Here is a 15526-nt window from a genome sequence, read left to right as displayed (position 1 = left end):
GGATCAAATAATCAAATAAAATGACTTCAAGAACTGGAACTCCTTCTACCTGACTTTAAGAACCCAACTGGATAATAACACAGTCAAATGCATATACTTTGGAATTGAATTTACAAGAAAAAACTCTCATCTTATTCTTCAGCCTTCCCACACTCAATTGTAAGATGAGCATGGTTACAACTGCATATTATGCATCTGAATTTAAAGAGTAAGAATTTGAAAGACATATCTAGTTATATTATTTTATTTTTTGGATACATAAGCATAATATTGTGCCATTGGAACAACGAATGCAATGACCAACAAACCTCCAACAACCAGAGTGAATTGTCCACGCTTTTCTTCTGTCTCTTCCTTGGTCTTGAAGTTAGACTCACGTTTGTTGTCTTTAAATGAAGGCCCACCAGGATCTGGAAGGCCATCAATGGCAGCAACTAGACGTTTAGCTGTGCTATAAATAGCTTCATTGTACTTCTCATCCGTAGCCAAAACTGCATACATAAACCACACATAGGTAGTTTTGTACCCCTCCAGAAAATCAAAATGATTATTGTTGTTCCTTAACCACTGTAAATGGTTAAACATATCCTTAGTCTTATACATGTCATGACTTCTCAGTCTCGTCCCTAGAAAAAAAGTAATTAAATTGGTCTTTAACATGTAAACATAACCGATATGGTTCATGCCACTGCTAACCCCTTACACATTATTAATTTGTGTGTCCTTGATACATGTGATCTATTCTTAATTTGGTTGACATACACGTAACATGTAAGAAGCTCACAGTAAAAGGCAATGAAAAACAAGAGAGTAATAGTGAAGTATCTCTGTATTGCATTGTGGATATAGTAGTATATGGTTTTCTTACATTAGGGAGTGAAGGCAAGCACAAATGTCAGTGAAGCAGAAGACAGAGAAAGAGAAGATTAGAAATTTCCTCGAAGGGCCACAGAGAACAGATTCTCAAAATATTCTCCTCTTTCTTCCCTTCTCTCTAATCCTTATATAGTGACTTCATTCACCAGATGAATTCCTTCAACTTTTGACTGACCCTCCTCTCACGCTCACTTTTTTCTGTTAGCCTTGTTGTGTATTCTGCACAACGATTTTCCCAAGTTCCTTACTAATCCATTCATCATTTCCATGTGACTATTTGTCCTCAAGGTTGAAGTTAGGATAATCTCTGCTAACAACAGTGGTATCTTCCCAAGTATCCTGATTTGCATCCAAACCATCTGATGATAATATGTTGATCACCTCTTATAATAGTTTGAGAATCTAGAATTTTACTTGTTTAAACCATAGGGCCGAACTCATTGGTGAGTAAAGGAAGTGACAGATATGACTTTTGATGATCATCTTTGCATCTCTTCAGTAAGGTCTGATGGAAGACTAGATGAATTTTTGCAGAAGCAGGCAAGAGTAACTCATATGCTACTATACTAATTTTCTGGATTATGGGAAAATGACCAAAATATCTGAGTCCTAGTTTCGACCAAAGCTAATCACCTTCCTCAAACTACAATGGAATACACTTTTTATCAACAAAATTTCTTCATTTGACGTTGAGCCTTAGGCAAATGAAATTTTAGAAGGCTAAATCTCATTGTTGCAACAAGTCTTGTAGGGAGGGTGGATTATTGTAGTTCAATTGGTTCTAGGTAATGGTTCGGGATCTATGCTACAAACAACTCAAAAAGGTAGTCATGCCAATGCTATATTGGAAGGAACTACTTTACCAAAATTCTGCGCAAGGATGCAGCTTACTCCATTCCCTTGGATTATTCACTATGAAGCATCTCAGGTACATCTCTAGACACCTTTGGAGGCCTCTAATTGTCCATCACTTCGAGGGTGAAATGTTGGGCCCATGGCAAGGGTAGTGCTACTCAGTCAAAAGTTGCTAGTGAAGACTCAGTCACAATCGGATGATATTGATTTTCAGAGGCAATGCAACTTCACAATGTGTTTCATGAATACTTTAGTAACTTGATTGCTAGTTTAATTGGTTGGAGTTTGTGAAAATGAGCATATTTAGACAGTTGGTCTATAACTACCAAAAGAACTGTAAGACCACCAGATGGAGGTAAACCAACAACAACATCATTGGCTAAGTCTTCCTAAATTTGGGCAGGAATGGGAAGATGTTGCAACAGACCAGTAGGTAGCACGTTATTCTTTTTAACTTGTTGGCATAGGAGACATTGCTGCACGTGGTTCTTAATGTCCCAATATATGCCTTAAAAAAATTGGGCCACAATTCTAGCCACAGTGTGCAATTCCGGCATGTCCTCCAATGGGAGAGTTGTGGAATTCTTGGAGAACTTGTTGAATCAAGGTTTTGAAAAATCTGGAACTACTAGAACTTGCACCATTGTGATGGCCTCCTTTAATTGCTAAAACGTTGTTGTACCCTGAGAGTTCCACCAAAAACATCCTTTTTTAGCAAATTAGTGAGGGGTGTAGCTATGGATGCACAACTTGTAATAAATCTCCAATAGTATCCAGTTAAACCCAAAACGCCCCGTAGTTTCTTCAATGTAGATGGAATCTGCCAGTTCAACACTGCTTGCACTTTGGACTGATCCGTTGCCATTCCACTTCCCAAAACTGCTTGACCAAGACAGTCTACATCAACTAATCCAAATTGAAATTACAGGTGTGAATTTGTCATTACAGGTATAACAACCCTTTGTCCTTCCTCGACTGCATTTCGGATGGTGACATTTTTGACATTGTTAGGCATCTAAGAGTTGAGTGAATGTTTTTTAGTATAGGGTAGGTAAAGGGGAGGGCGGTTGTTTGTTTTCTGGTTTGTTTAGGTTTCAGGTATAAATGGAATGGCAATATGGTTTCTGTTAGCCTTGCTTTCCTTACCCTCTGTCACTTGTATTCCGCATAATGGTTTTCCCAGGTTTCCTTTCTATCCAATTCATCATCTCCATGTGATTCCTTGTACAGTGACTTTTCTAACCTCGTAACACATTTTTAATCACATATACGAGACCAAATTAAGAATGCGCTATATCAAATTAAGAACGTGTTATGTTTACAAGAACCAAACTAAGTGCTTAAAGGGATCAAATTAAGAATTTTCGACACATGTAATAACAAAATTGTGTTTAAACTTATTAGTGTTAATTTCATATACTGGATGATTTCTAATTGTTTGATACTATAGAAATCTTTGTGCATGACAATTAAATTCCAGTAAATAATTTTGCAAACTTGTAAATACCTGGAAGATTCTCTGAGACAGTGGCATCAAGGATGTTTTCTCCCACAGCTTGGACAAAAGCTGGACCACCAGTGACTGCTCCTTCTTTCTGACTGGTGATAAGAACCACAATACCCTTGTTGTTGCCTTCTTCTACAGAGGGATACCAACGCTCAAGGACTTGATCAGCATACTCAAATGCATCAGCTTTGCTCTGCAATTAGCCACATTCATAAATAAAAACATTTCATTTAACATTTTGTTTCATGCTCCATTCAGTTGCATGGCAGAGAACATAAACAAAGTTGCACAACAAACCAAATGCTTCTAAACAGAACATCATGCGGAAATATGAAAGACAGTTTAATTATTTAATCACATAATTGTGTAACTAACCGTGAGTTTTCTAACAGTGATAAAATTGATGTGGAAGTTCTTCCTTGACTCCAAATCAGACAATAACCGCTTCAAATCAGACCTAGTCACCCTACTAAGAACTCCTGCATCATCAACAACATAAGACTCTTGGGGTGGACCCTCGTTAAGCACATCAAACTCAGATGCCAGAGCATTGCCACTGAACAAAACTGGGCTAAAGTTGAGGGCCAAGGAGATAGCCAAAGCTGCTAGGCCCTGTTGAGCATGAGACAACCAGGTTGTGCATGAAGGTTTAGGAGATGAAGTTTGATTCTTTCTGAGACTGGAAACAATGGGTTTGGAGCAAAAGAGAGAATTTGACTTGGGTTGAGGAGAGGGAGCCAAGAGGATTCTTGAGGGTGAAGGTTTGATGTTGAGGAGTGGAGAGAGAGAGTGAGGAGGAAAAATGGCTCCCATGATGAGGATCAGCAAGGATTCAATTGCAGAAGGCTCCTTCTCTTCCACATCATTCCTTGTCCTCTGATTTGGTTCAGATTTCGGGTGGTCTCGATTGGTTGGCAGTGTTTGAAAGTGGATAACGTCTATTAGCCATGTGGATCTTTTGGTCCACAGAACTAAAAGTTTTCATTTTTCCCCAAGCTAACCTGCATTTGTAAATAACTAAATAAGCCTATCTTAATTTTATATATATTATTTTCCCTAATTCATAAATAAAGTTTACTACACTAAATAAATTAACGTGGGTTTGTTCTGATTAACTAGCTATTTTTAGCTCTCAATTTTTAGCATTTGTTCCCTATAATGTCTTCTTGAAACAGTGTTTAAGCTTAAACCGTAATTTTTGTCTGATCATGATTGTTCCTCTGTGAGGATAATGTTCTAAAAACGAAGCTACATATTACAATGAATCATGTGCCCCTGAATTGGGTAAACTTCAAAAAAATCAATTTATTTTGGCTGAAACTAATGATACCTCTGTCTCCATGCACTTTCTTTCATGGCCGTTCTTTTATCCAATCTCTGCATCACCAACAACACCAAACCCTTCTTCTCTTTCACCTCAAAACCCATAATTTGTGAGGTCAAGAATCTCACCTCCAAACGGAACCTTATCCTTCAAACATCTCTCGTCAGCATTGGTATTGGCCTAATTCCTCGAGTCTCAGTTGCGCAATCGTCACCTCAAGCGTTGCCGTCGAAATCGCTTCTTTCTGGCATTGAAAATACGTCATCTTGGTTTCAGTTCTACGGTGATGGGTTTTCCATACGAGTCCCGCCAGAGTTTACGGATATCATGGAACCTGAGGTGCACTCTTAACTACTTTTCTCTCTCAATTTTGATTACAATCACTGAATTACTGAAAAGCAAATTAATTATTTATTAGCAATATTTTTTCCTTGTTTAACTTAGTACATTGTAATATAGAAATCTACAATTGAAAAATGAGTGTGAAATGTGTAAATAGAAACTTGAAGGTGTCTACAGCTTTTAGTAATGAGGGGTTTGCTCAACTAAGCTGAATCCAGTTTTCAGTTAGTTGGAATTTGATGTAATAGTTAGTTAAGTCATTTTTATGGTTGAATTAGTTAGTCTTATTAGTTGAATTGAAATTGTACAACTATATATAGCTGATTGATCAGCGTAATGCACCACACAGTAATATTCATTTTGAGAACTTGCATTTTAGCAACAATTTCATTGAAGGTTTTGAAACTTTGTGAAACTTAGTTGAGTGAGATAATATTGCATTTACTTGTAGGATTTCAATGCTGGAGGGTCTCTTTATGGGGACAAGGCAAAAGCAAAAACATTTTCAGCACGGTTTGCATCATCCGATGGGTAATTTTATATCGAATTCCCAGCAATTCCACATTTTCTTGCAATGCACTTGCGTATTTTTAGAATGAACGGGAGCATGTTTTCTGCGATTGTAACAGATCTGAGATCCTAAGTGTTGTTACTCGTCCAACCAATCAACTTAAAATCACATTCTTGCAGGTAATCAGGCTGTCAATGACATTTATTATACACATGCACTCTTCTCCCCCAAATTATATCAGTAGGGCATAAAATTCACCATGGTTGAGTAATTGGTAAAAGATAAGCGAGCCATTTGCTATTTGTACATCAGAAACCCATGTCTAAGTCAACGTGATGAGTCTGCTCCAGCTTGGCCTTTAGATTCTGTATTGGTTTGGTTCCTTTCTAGTTCAATGTTGAGTTAGCATTGAGCTCTTTCTTATTTGAAATTTTTCCTTTTATGAGCTTGCACTAGAGCTTGGAAATTTTTGCTACTCGTGATAATCTCATAAAGGATGGAGAAACTGGTTTAGTCCATATAATTCATAATCATTTTACTTCGTCATGATTTCACTATCAGAACATATGAATAAGTCACTGTAACTGAAATTATATCTAGTCCTGTTTGCTAATCTTTGTGAGAACCCTCAAGGAAGTTACGTATTCTTCTCTGATTAGAGCAGGCTCGGAATTTATCTGATTTAGGGTCCCTGAAGGAAGCAGCAAAAATATTTGTTCCAGGTACAACTTGTTTAAACGCCTTCATGTTTCTGTAGGTTCAGAAAAGAAGTTAATTTTGTCAAGGTTGTTATCTTTATGTCGTTGATTGTTATATGCAACATTTAGTTTTTCAAATTATATGACATGCTTCGTTGGTCTTTCCGGTTACTTATAGTTCTTGGTATTAGTATTTCATTCTTCCCATGATGTGCATGCAGGAGGGTCCAAACTTTACTCTGCAAGATCAATAAAAATAAAGGAAGATGAGGGTTTTACGTAAGTTCATTTTCAACTGACTGAAACTATATGGACCAAAACTTTTCTCCTTTTCAGGACAACATACAAAAAATAGTCATTTTCTTTATATTTCTTTCTAAATAAAAAACAGAGTTTGTCTTAAGAACAGAATGGCTGAAAGTAAATAGCATTCATATCCTTTCCCCCAATATTTGATTGAATACTCAAAATGCTAATGTAGAAAATGTAGTAAAAATGTTGACAAAAACTCAAACCGCAATTTCTTGAGGCGTGTAAATCACTATCCTTAAGGACTTATCTGCTATGTATTGCGCAAGTCCCCCATGATACAACAAGAATTTGTCGAGGATCAGAGAACTAGCAAGAAACTCTGATAGAATTTATATCCAGGATAATTTTTAGAAGAGAAAGAGAAAATGAAACTAAGAAGAGAGGAGAATGAGTGAACTTGGTGTGTTTTGGAATGAGAGGAGAGTTCTCTGTTTATAGAGCTAGGAAAGAATAAAAGAAATTAAAATCAATCAATGATTTTAACGTTGCAAAATTTTTTAATGTTGGCATACTAAACGTTTCTTTTTCAATAATCTAACATTATTATAACAGAAAATTCTGGGTGTGAATTAATTTTTTAAGCATTGCTATTTCATTTGGAACTAAGAATGACAAAAAAAGCCAAGGCCGGCCAAAAAAATTAGACTGAGACAACATTTTCAATCTAGAAGCCAGAACCAACTGGACCTGCCAACAGTTTCCAATCCAACAAACTAGCCTAGCAACCCAACTTCATTATACTAACACAACCCATTTTTTATTTTGTCATTGTCTTAAAGAATCCCTGTTATTTTGTGTTTTGTCTCTCTGTAATGTGGCTTCAACCACTGTTTTGTCTCTTTCCAAGTTTTTAAATTCCCTCTATTTCTGGCAACCTGGCATCAGCCCTGTATCATCTGTTTTAAACCGTTTTCATGTAAAAAATAAATTTTTTTATTCCGTTTTCATGTGATATTAGATTTTAGATGATAGAAAACAAAAAGACAGACGGGCTAGCTAGACAGCTCGGTGGACTAAGTTGTAAATTTCAATTCGTTTTCAATTGATAGGTCAGCTGCTTGGCCTAGTCCGTTTTTGGCATGCCAATATCGGATCTCTTGGCCCTTTTTACCACCCTATATTGAACTAACCTTATTAATGTGTCTGTATAATATTTAGTCTTTGTATTGCATCAAATTCCAATACATTATTGGCTTTTACAATTTCCAGGACTTACTATTTCTATGAATTTGGTAAAGATGACCAGCACGTAGCTATGATGACAGGTGTCAGCAATGGAAAGGTTTGTTGCTTCATCCATTTACTGATATAATTAGCCTAGTGGCGGAAGCAAGAAAGACCCTGGACCATGGGGATCGTTTTCTTAATAAATAATAATTATTAATATCATGAAATATACTAATGTGCATATGTTTATATCAATATATTAGTATGTTTATCACTTGACAGTAAGATCAATAAGAAATTTAAAAAGTGTAAAAAGTAAAAAATTAATATATTTAATTATAAATTTAGAACATTAAGAGGATGAAACTGTCCACCCTCAATTCAGTGTAGGTTCGCCTCTCTCCACATCCCAGTATACTGATATTCAATGGTAGGAATAAATCACTGCCAATTGGTCATCAACTTCTGCTAGTTATGCCAATACCAGTAGAGGAAAATCTTTTTTTTTTTTTTTCTGTGGTGATACACATCAATCACTTTATATTTCTCCAACATAAATTACAGAAAAATAAGATACCTGGTCCTTATTATATTCTGTAGGCTTTTATTGCTGGAGCAACTGCACCACAGTCGAAGTGGGACAGCGATGGTGTAAAGCTTCGTTCTGCTGCAATATCATTAAAAATTTTGTAGCCATGTACTGATTTTTTTTTAGCTGGGTATGTCACTCATAATTTCAACACTTAAGTGTTATGGTTTTTAATATTTTAATCTAGTGTAACATTATATGCTATTTTAAGTCACAACTGGTGATGTAGGCCATTCATTTGATAAATGTCTAATCATTCTATTCTATGGGTTCAATGACTTGTCAAACAAATCTTTCTAGCTTCTATTCCATAATAATGTTTATCTTTTTTTTCACTTTCTGATTTGAAGCAGTTCTCTGTTTGTCGCCTGCATGACTGAATAAACCTTAACATCTTGAGCGCTTTCAGCTGCCCGTCAAAGCTGAAAAGAAGTTAATCATTGGACATTAAATTAACATTCTTTTTTAATGTTTTAAAGCAATTGCTTGTACTGATTACTGAACTTTTTATCTAATATGATGGGAAAGACCCATTATTCTAGTTATTGAGGTTTGGAATAGATGAATTGGAATTGGATTGGTGTTACAAGGAGAACCAGGGACAAAATCCAAAATTTAAAAGGTTGTATTATTGTTCCGTTAAAATGATTGGAAGTAACTTGGATTCAATAATGACGTCTGAAAGTATGATTGGAAGGTATAGGAAATGGGATAAACTTCTGAGACAGACGATTTTATTCCATTTAGCATAATAACAAGATTTAGAAAACACAAATGCGACTCAAGACAAATATGATGCGGACAAAAAATATTGATTTGTGTTTGGGAATGATATTTTAAAAATGAGATTAGAAGAACTGATTTTTTAGCCTCTTTACCAGCAAATTTCATTTCACTCGAATGACTTCTTCTTCTTCTTTTTCTGTAAGAAAAATGTCTAAAATAGCGTGTTTGAGTCCTAGAGGTTCAATGAATTCTATCCAAAATCAATCACAGGACTCATTGTGCAGATGAAAAAAGGTTATCAAAATTGCTTTTAATTGTTCTGTTCTGATAATGGACTCAAAAGAACAATCTGCACGGAATACATGCTAATTTATGACCTCCACTTTGCCTCACATGGCATAATTAGGGAAAAGGACTAGCTTACCAAATAACATGTGTGATACTATAAACTTGAAATGAGAAAAGGAAATGCAAACAGCAAGTCAGTCTAGTGCCTGAATGTTAGGTTTCTTTCAATGTACAGAAATGGTTAAAAAAAGAGAAAATTATGACTTGCAGTTTGTTGTCACTTCTCAACGTTATCTAATATGTGCTACACTCCACGCTGTGACAAAACTCTCAAACTAGTTTGATATTGCCGGTGTATAGAACCAAACCACGCGGATCAAATTTATATATAACTCACTTCAGTAATCATCACCACTACCACTGTCAGAAAAGACAACAAACTTATTAAGTACTTAGCCTGAATACTCGCAATGGCTTTGTTACTGCCACCGCTTCATCTTACAACTTCCTATCTCAGCACAAGCACCATTGTGGCTCTCTGTGTATTCTTCACCCTCCTAGGCACTTGTGTCATCATTGGCCATCTTCTGGAAGAGAATCGGTGGGCTAATGAATCCATCATTGCCCTCCTTCTGGTATACAACACTACAACTCAACTCATTCTTCTACTCTCCACGTACGTACATGCAATATTGTGCTTCTAGAGTTTCTATATTAATATACTATATGGTACATTTTGCTTGGCTTGCTTAAAAAACTTGCAGGGTTTGTGTGCTGGGACGGTGGTGTTGTTTGTCACTAACTTTAAAAGTGCCAAGATTTTAATATTCAGTGAAGACTTGTTCTTTCTCTACTTGCTTCCCCCTATCATTTTCAATGCCGGGTAAGTATGCTTAAAAGTTATTGTGATGATTGATTCTAAAATCATGATCGTCTTATAACAAGCACAGGAGATTTTGTACTGCATTGTACACTTAGACGATCTAGTAATAGTGTTAAGACGGAATGGTGGTCTAGTAGTCTTTAAGTGCATCTATGAACATGAGAGTGTTTGGTAATTGGATGCGTCTGAAGACGTGCGTATGATAGACATGTCTAGTAGCCTTCCACCTAGATCCTCTACTCTTTTTTATATGATGATATAATGCGTCTAACGTCTCAATCGTTGTAAAAATCTTCAGTTACACTCAAAATCTATATATAGATGTTTACAACTCTACGAATAAGGTTCCGTCTCAAAATTTGTTTGATCTAATGTTTCTATCATCTCTTTTTCTTCTTGTTTTCTTTGTTGTTGTCGTTAAACTGACAATTGTCACTTTTCTCTATCTATCTACTATTTCTATATCAACTATTTTACTCATTACTTATTTGATTTTTTGTATAATTTCAAATGGCATGTTAGTTTCCAAGTCAAGAAGAAACAGTTCTTCAAGAATTTCACCATTATACTGCTCTTTGGAGTCATTGGAACAGTTATTTCGTTCTGTCTTATATCTGTCGGTAAGATCTCCTTTATCTGGTAACCTTTCAGTTTCAAATCGTTTAATTTCAGACGCACTGAGCCTTAGGTTGAATACCAATGAAGAACAGTTGCATTGCTTTCATTGTCAACTACACAATCTATGTGGAAAGAACATATTAAAGACTCTATAATTTCTTCTGCAACTTCTCTAGGTGCCCTTATGCTCATTCAATGGATTGGAATAGTTAACCTTGGCATAAAAGATTACCTAGGTGAGAAATAGTTTTTGGTTTAGAACAATCTCACACACTATCCCTTAATCTAATCAGCACTCGTCCTTCTATTCTGATGACTGTTCGTGCACCATGCATATGAAGCCATCGGTGCCATACTGTCAGCAACGGACTCAGTTTGTACATTGCAGGTACACTTTAACATAGGTGGAGATACAATCAATATAAAAGAAAATAGTTTATTCTGTAGAAGGTTTTTACTGTTATTTAATCACAAGTAAACATTAAATTAAGTGTCTTTCACTATAACTACATTGGAAATCATACATACCCTGATTTTTCATTCGAAATTAAAATCTTCATATATCATCATTTAAATGCCTTCCTTTTTCCATTCTTGTGTTGAAGGTTCTCAATCAAGATGAAACACCCTTGCTTTACAGCATTGTATTTGGGGAGGGAGTGGTAAATGATGCCACGTCTATTGTGCTTTTCAATTCGGTCCAATCCCTTGACTTCAGCAGCTCCAATTCTATGACAGCCTTGAAATTGTTGGGGACCTTCCTTTACCTCTTCAGCACTAGTACTGCCCTTGGCATAGCAGTAAGTTTAACTTTAAAAGACTCTTTAGAGAAGACTTTCAGGGAGGCAAAATTATACCATAGTGAGAAATTCTGTATGTTAATGTAAGACAGCGTATTAGTGCTTCCTATGGTTATATTTTCTCTTTCTGTAATAACCTGTTTCATTAATAACCAGTCTGAAGAAATATTTGCCTCATGAAAGCATTACATGGACATGATTCAACTGCCCCTTTTGTGAGCAAACAAAATTAGATATACAATTACTTAGGAAAATTGAAGTTTCACCTCAGTAATACATAGTTATTCTGCTAGGAGAGTAACACCAACAATACCTAAAAAAAATGGCATTCAACTTTCGTCCAATTTTAAATTACTAATCGTTGAAAGTGGTGAAGCAGATTTATTCTGACTTGCTGTAGATGATGACTTTTTCAGGTTGGCCTTTTAAGTGCTTATATTATGAAAAACCTCTACCTGGGAAGGTGTGATTTCCTTCCCTCTAGTTTACTAATCTTTCAAATAGCTTCCGTTGGCTTAAAAGTTTGTAATTTACAATTAGAACCCAATTACAAACTTTTATAATAACCCAATTACTAAAGTTTTGAATTATGTTAATCTGTTCTAAAACTTAATGAAACTATAGAATGGTATAATAGATTAACAAATATGACTTGTACTATGTTTGACCGATGGTTTTGTGCAATCTGTCTTATATAGTGCCTTTCATTTGCAGGCATTCTACTGATCGTGAACTTGCACTTATGATGTTGTTGGCATATTTGTCATATATGATCGCTGAGGTACAAAACCACCATCTACAAAATGCATATTTTATTTTGTTTACTTTCACTTCAATCTTTAGGTTAAAATATATCTTCAATCCTTATATATGGTACTTAATTTGATCCTTGCATAACTAAATTAAATCCATGTGCCCAAAAGTTATGAAAAAGATTATAACAAAAAAAGATCAAACATTTATACATACTGAGAGTAATTTGAAAACTTTTTCATCAATATTGAATTGAAAATGATGGCCATACCAAAAGTATATGCAGTTTTATCCAATCCTCATTAATTTGTTACCACTTACCAGCGATAAATACAGTATCAAGAACAATATGTGTTATTCAAATACTTAACATAGTTTTTCCAAGTTGCAACCGGGCAATATTCCTTAGGAAAGTGGCTGAAGAAAATGACATTATAACAGACAAGGTAAAAACAGTGGAACAATTACTATCAACAGAGGTTTTTTGTACATGAGTGTTATAAATTTTCTGCAGAATGGCAAAAAATATTCATTAGTAGTGTATCATAAATGCAGTTATTTCACTTTAGAAATTCAAGATGTATATGTACATATGTGTGGCTTCTGCAGCTTTTGAGTCTCAGTGGGATATTGACTATTTTCTTCTGTGGCATTGTTATGTCACACTACACTTGGCACAATGTTACATTAAGCTCAAGGACAACAACCAAGTAAGGACATGATCTCTTAACTCTTTTTAAAAGGAAAAGATTAATATACGTTAATGTTTGTCAACCCTGAGAAATGCAATAACAATCACGTAGTTATGAGATTTACGAAAACCATATCATTCTACTACAATATTATTTTTCTCCTCTCTTCCTTGAGTGTTATTGAGCTATCTAAACTCTGTTTTGATGCTTCTTTTTCAAACAAAGATGACCATGGAATCAGGCAAAATAAATAAATTTTAACTAAACAAGTGAAACAATTTAGAATCCTAATTTGAAAAATACTTTCACTGTTTCAGGCACGCCTTTGCAACCCTCTCATTCATTGCAGAAACTTTTATATTTATATGTGTTGGCATGGATGCTCTAGACATTGACAAATGGAAAAGCAGTAAAGGCAGGTAACTAGAAAAGTCTTCGTGTTGCACTTTAGCCAGGATCTTCAGCACCACTGATGCAACCATATTTTTTCATCAAGGAAAACATAATATTCTACTTTAATCATTGTCATTTTCTTAACACATTACCATGTTGTTGGAGCAGTGCAGGAATTTCAGTTGCTGTGAGTTCTACTTTGTTTGCATTAGTGTTGATTGGAAGAGCAGCTTTTGTGTTCCCTATTGCATACATTAAAAATCGTATCAATACAAGAGAGAATACCAGAATAGAATTTCGTTCACAGGTGATAATTGTGGACTTATAATTCGACAACATTGACTTTTCAGTTGACCAAACTGAATTTTTGATAAACTATTCAAAATGCCAGTTTATCATATGGTGGGCTGGTCTGATGAGAGGTGCAGTGACTATTGCCCTATCTTATAACCAGGCAAGTGCATGATATAAGATTTTATGTGTTTCTATGTTAGTCAATGCAAATTTTGGTTTCAGTCTTTCATTATTTTAGTTTTAATTCTCATAAGTTTTAAAAATAGTTTTTATAATAACATGCTGTTCATCAAGACATGGCTCATGCTATTTCAAAGTAGTAACTTTACATATCTAGTTGCAGTTATGTTATTGCTAAATAATTATGCAGATCATTTCAAAAGAAAATAATATATGCAATGATCAAAATTTAAAAAAAAAAATGACTAAATCATCCGTGATGCTTTGAAATGTAGTTTGCAGAAGCCAAGAGTACATCATCAACTCAAGACTCTGCATTAATGATCACTTCTTCTATAATCGTGGTCTTGTTCAGCACTGTGGTGGGTTTCATATAGATATAAACAGTCTTAATTTAATATCACTCAATTACTTTATTGTGAGTTTTATTACTCATTTTTTCGTGTATTTTACTATCATAATTTGCAGTCTTTATACATTTTTCTGATCAGTTAAATATATAACTGCTGGCTGACGCCCCCAAAAAAAGGTTCAAAATGACATTGTTTTAATACAGTTTTCATTAAACAACATTATTTTGTTTCTAACTTTTGCAGAATGACATTATTTACTTGTTTTAAATTTTTTTAGGAACACACCAACCAGTTATTACACATTAATATATGGTAAACAATTATAGAATATGATGATGATGGTAAAATTCACGAAATGATTACAATTGTATAGTAAAATATGCAATTATGTCAGATAAATGATATGACATGCATCAAGATCAAATAAAGTACTAATGTGGTTGCTTTCACTTCAAACAAACAAAAATTGTAAACAGGTATTTGGCTCCATTACTAAGCCACTGATAGAGGCTGTGCAATCAAGGCATCCAAAACCAACCAGTTTTGATTCCACTGATAACGTAGAAGATTTGAGATTCCTATTGCTTGAAAACAATGGTCCCATTAACCAAAGCAACAATCTGCAAATTCAAAGGCAAAGTAGGATATGTATGCTATTAAACCATCCAAGCAAAACTGTTCACTACTTTTGGAGGAAATTTGATGACAAGTTTATGAGACCTGTGTTTGGTGGAAGGGGATTTGTGCCTTTTGTTCCTGAGGTAGCAGCAGAGATTTTTTGAAACACAAAATTTAGCTGCTTCTCTTCACTTTTTTCCTTCAATAATGTGTGATCAAGAGATGTATCATATATATTATCATGTAAGATTTTTGTTGTGGTGATTTTTTGAAAAACAAAAAGTAATAAAGTTCTCAAAAAAGTTTGAATATAAAATTTTATGTAAACATCTAGGTCCTTCCTCACTCCATTTGTGCTCAATGATTTCTTAAGTTGCGTTAAGCGACTTCCTGTTGCTAATATTTTTTTATGTATGTAGTGATTATGATATGATTATATAACACCAACTGCACAAGATTGTATTTACCTTGCTTTTTACTGTTAAACTTTGAGATGTTCCAAGCGTGAATAAAGTTCGTTTCTTTGTCTTTAATCCTTTGATGTTCACATGGATATAAAATTTACCAGCGCAGACTCTGTTCAGTGATGTGAACAGATTGACAAGGGACATTGACAGGCGTTGACATCAGTCACTACTTTTTTAATCGACTAATCGTAACTATGGAACCCCTCAAATAAAGAATCATCGGAAATAAACTGATAGGATGATATTATACAAGTTTTAGCTCAGCAATCATGTTTGAACC

General features: G+C 34.9%; 3 protein-coding genes across 3 annotated transcripts; 2 read left to right on the top strand and 1 right to left on the bottom strand.

The window, feature by feature from the left end:
* Positions 1 to 72: 72 nt before the first annotated feature.
* Positions 73 to 4174, bottom strand: LOC106772058 (UPF0603 protein At1g54780, chloroplastic). The gene is made up of 3 exons (XM_014658206.2): positions 3614 to 4174; positions 3239 to 3431; positions 73 to 491 (listed from the first exon to the last, which is right to left on the bottom strand). Exons 1-3 carry the CDS (start codon positions 4049 to 4051, stop codon positions 244 to 246), a joined length of 879 nt encoding a protein of 292 aa, XP_014513692.1. The 5' UTR covers positions 4052 to 4174; the 3' UTR covers positions 73 to 243.
* A 200-nt stretch (positions 4175 to 4374) lies between these two features.
* Positions 4375 to 8456, top strand: LOC106769884. The gene is made up of 7 exons (XM_014655674.2): positions 4375 to 4901; positions 5356 to 5435; positions 5534 to 5594; positions 6080 to 6137; positions 6335 to 6392; positions 7635 to 7707; positions 8193 to 8456. Exons 1-7 carry the CDS (start codon positions 4593 to 4595, stop codon positions 8283 to 8285), a joined length of 732 nt encoding a protein of 243 aa, XP_014511160.1. The 5' UTR covers positions 4375 to 4592; the 3' UTR covers positions 8286 to 8456.
* Positions 8457 to 8516: 60 nt separating this feature from the next.
* LOC106770818 (sodium/hydrogen exchanger 1) lies at positions 8517 to 15381 on the top strand. The gene is made up of 14 exons (XM_014656630.2): positions 8517 to 9830; positions 9960 to 10078; positions 10601 to 10698; positions 10873 to 10932; positions 11038 to 11084; positions 11302 to 11496; positions 11913 to 11959; positions 12211 to 12277; positions 12859 to 12959; positions 13259 to 13360; positions 13503 to 13641; positions 13726 to 13788; positions 14084 to 14170; positions 14638 to 15381. The coding sequence occupies exons 1-14, from the start codon at positions 9666 to 9668 to the stop codon at positions 14941 to 14943; spliced, it is 1596 nt and encodes a 531-aa protein (XP_014512116.1). The 5' UTR covers positions 8517 to 9665; the 3' UTR covers positions 14944 to 15381.
* Positions 15382 to 15526: the final 145 nt, after the last annotated feature.

This window comes from Vigna radiata, chromosome 8, assembly GCF_000741045.1.
Source record: "Vigna radiata var. radiata cultivar VC1973A chromosome 8, Vradiata_ver6, whole genome shotgun sequence".
NCBI lineage: Eukaryota > Viridiplantae > Streptophyta > Magnoliopsida > Fabales > Fabaceae > Vigna > Vigna radiata.
This window is presented reverse-complemented; position numbering and strand designations above follow the sequence as displayed.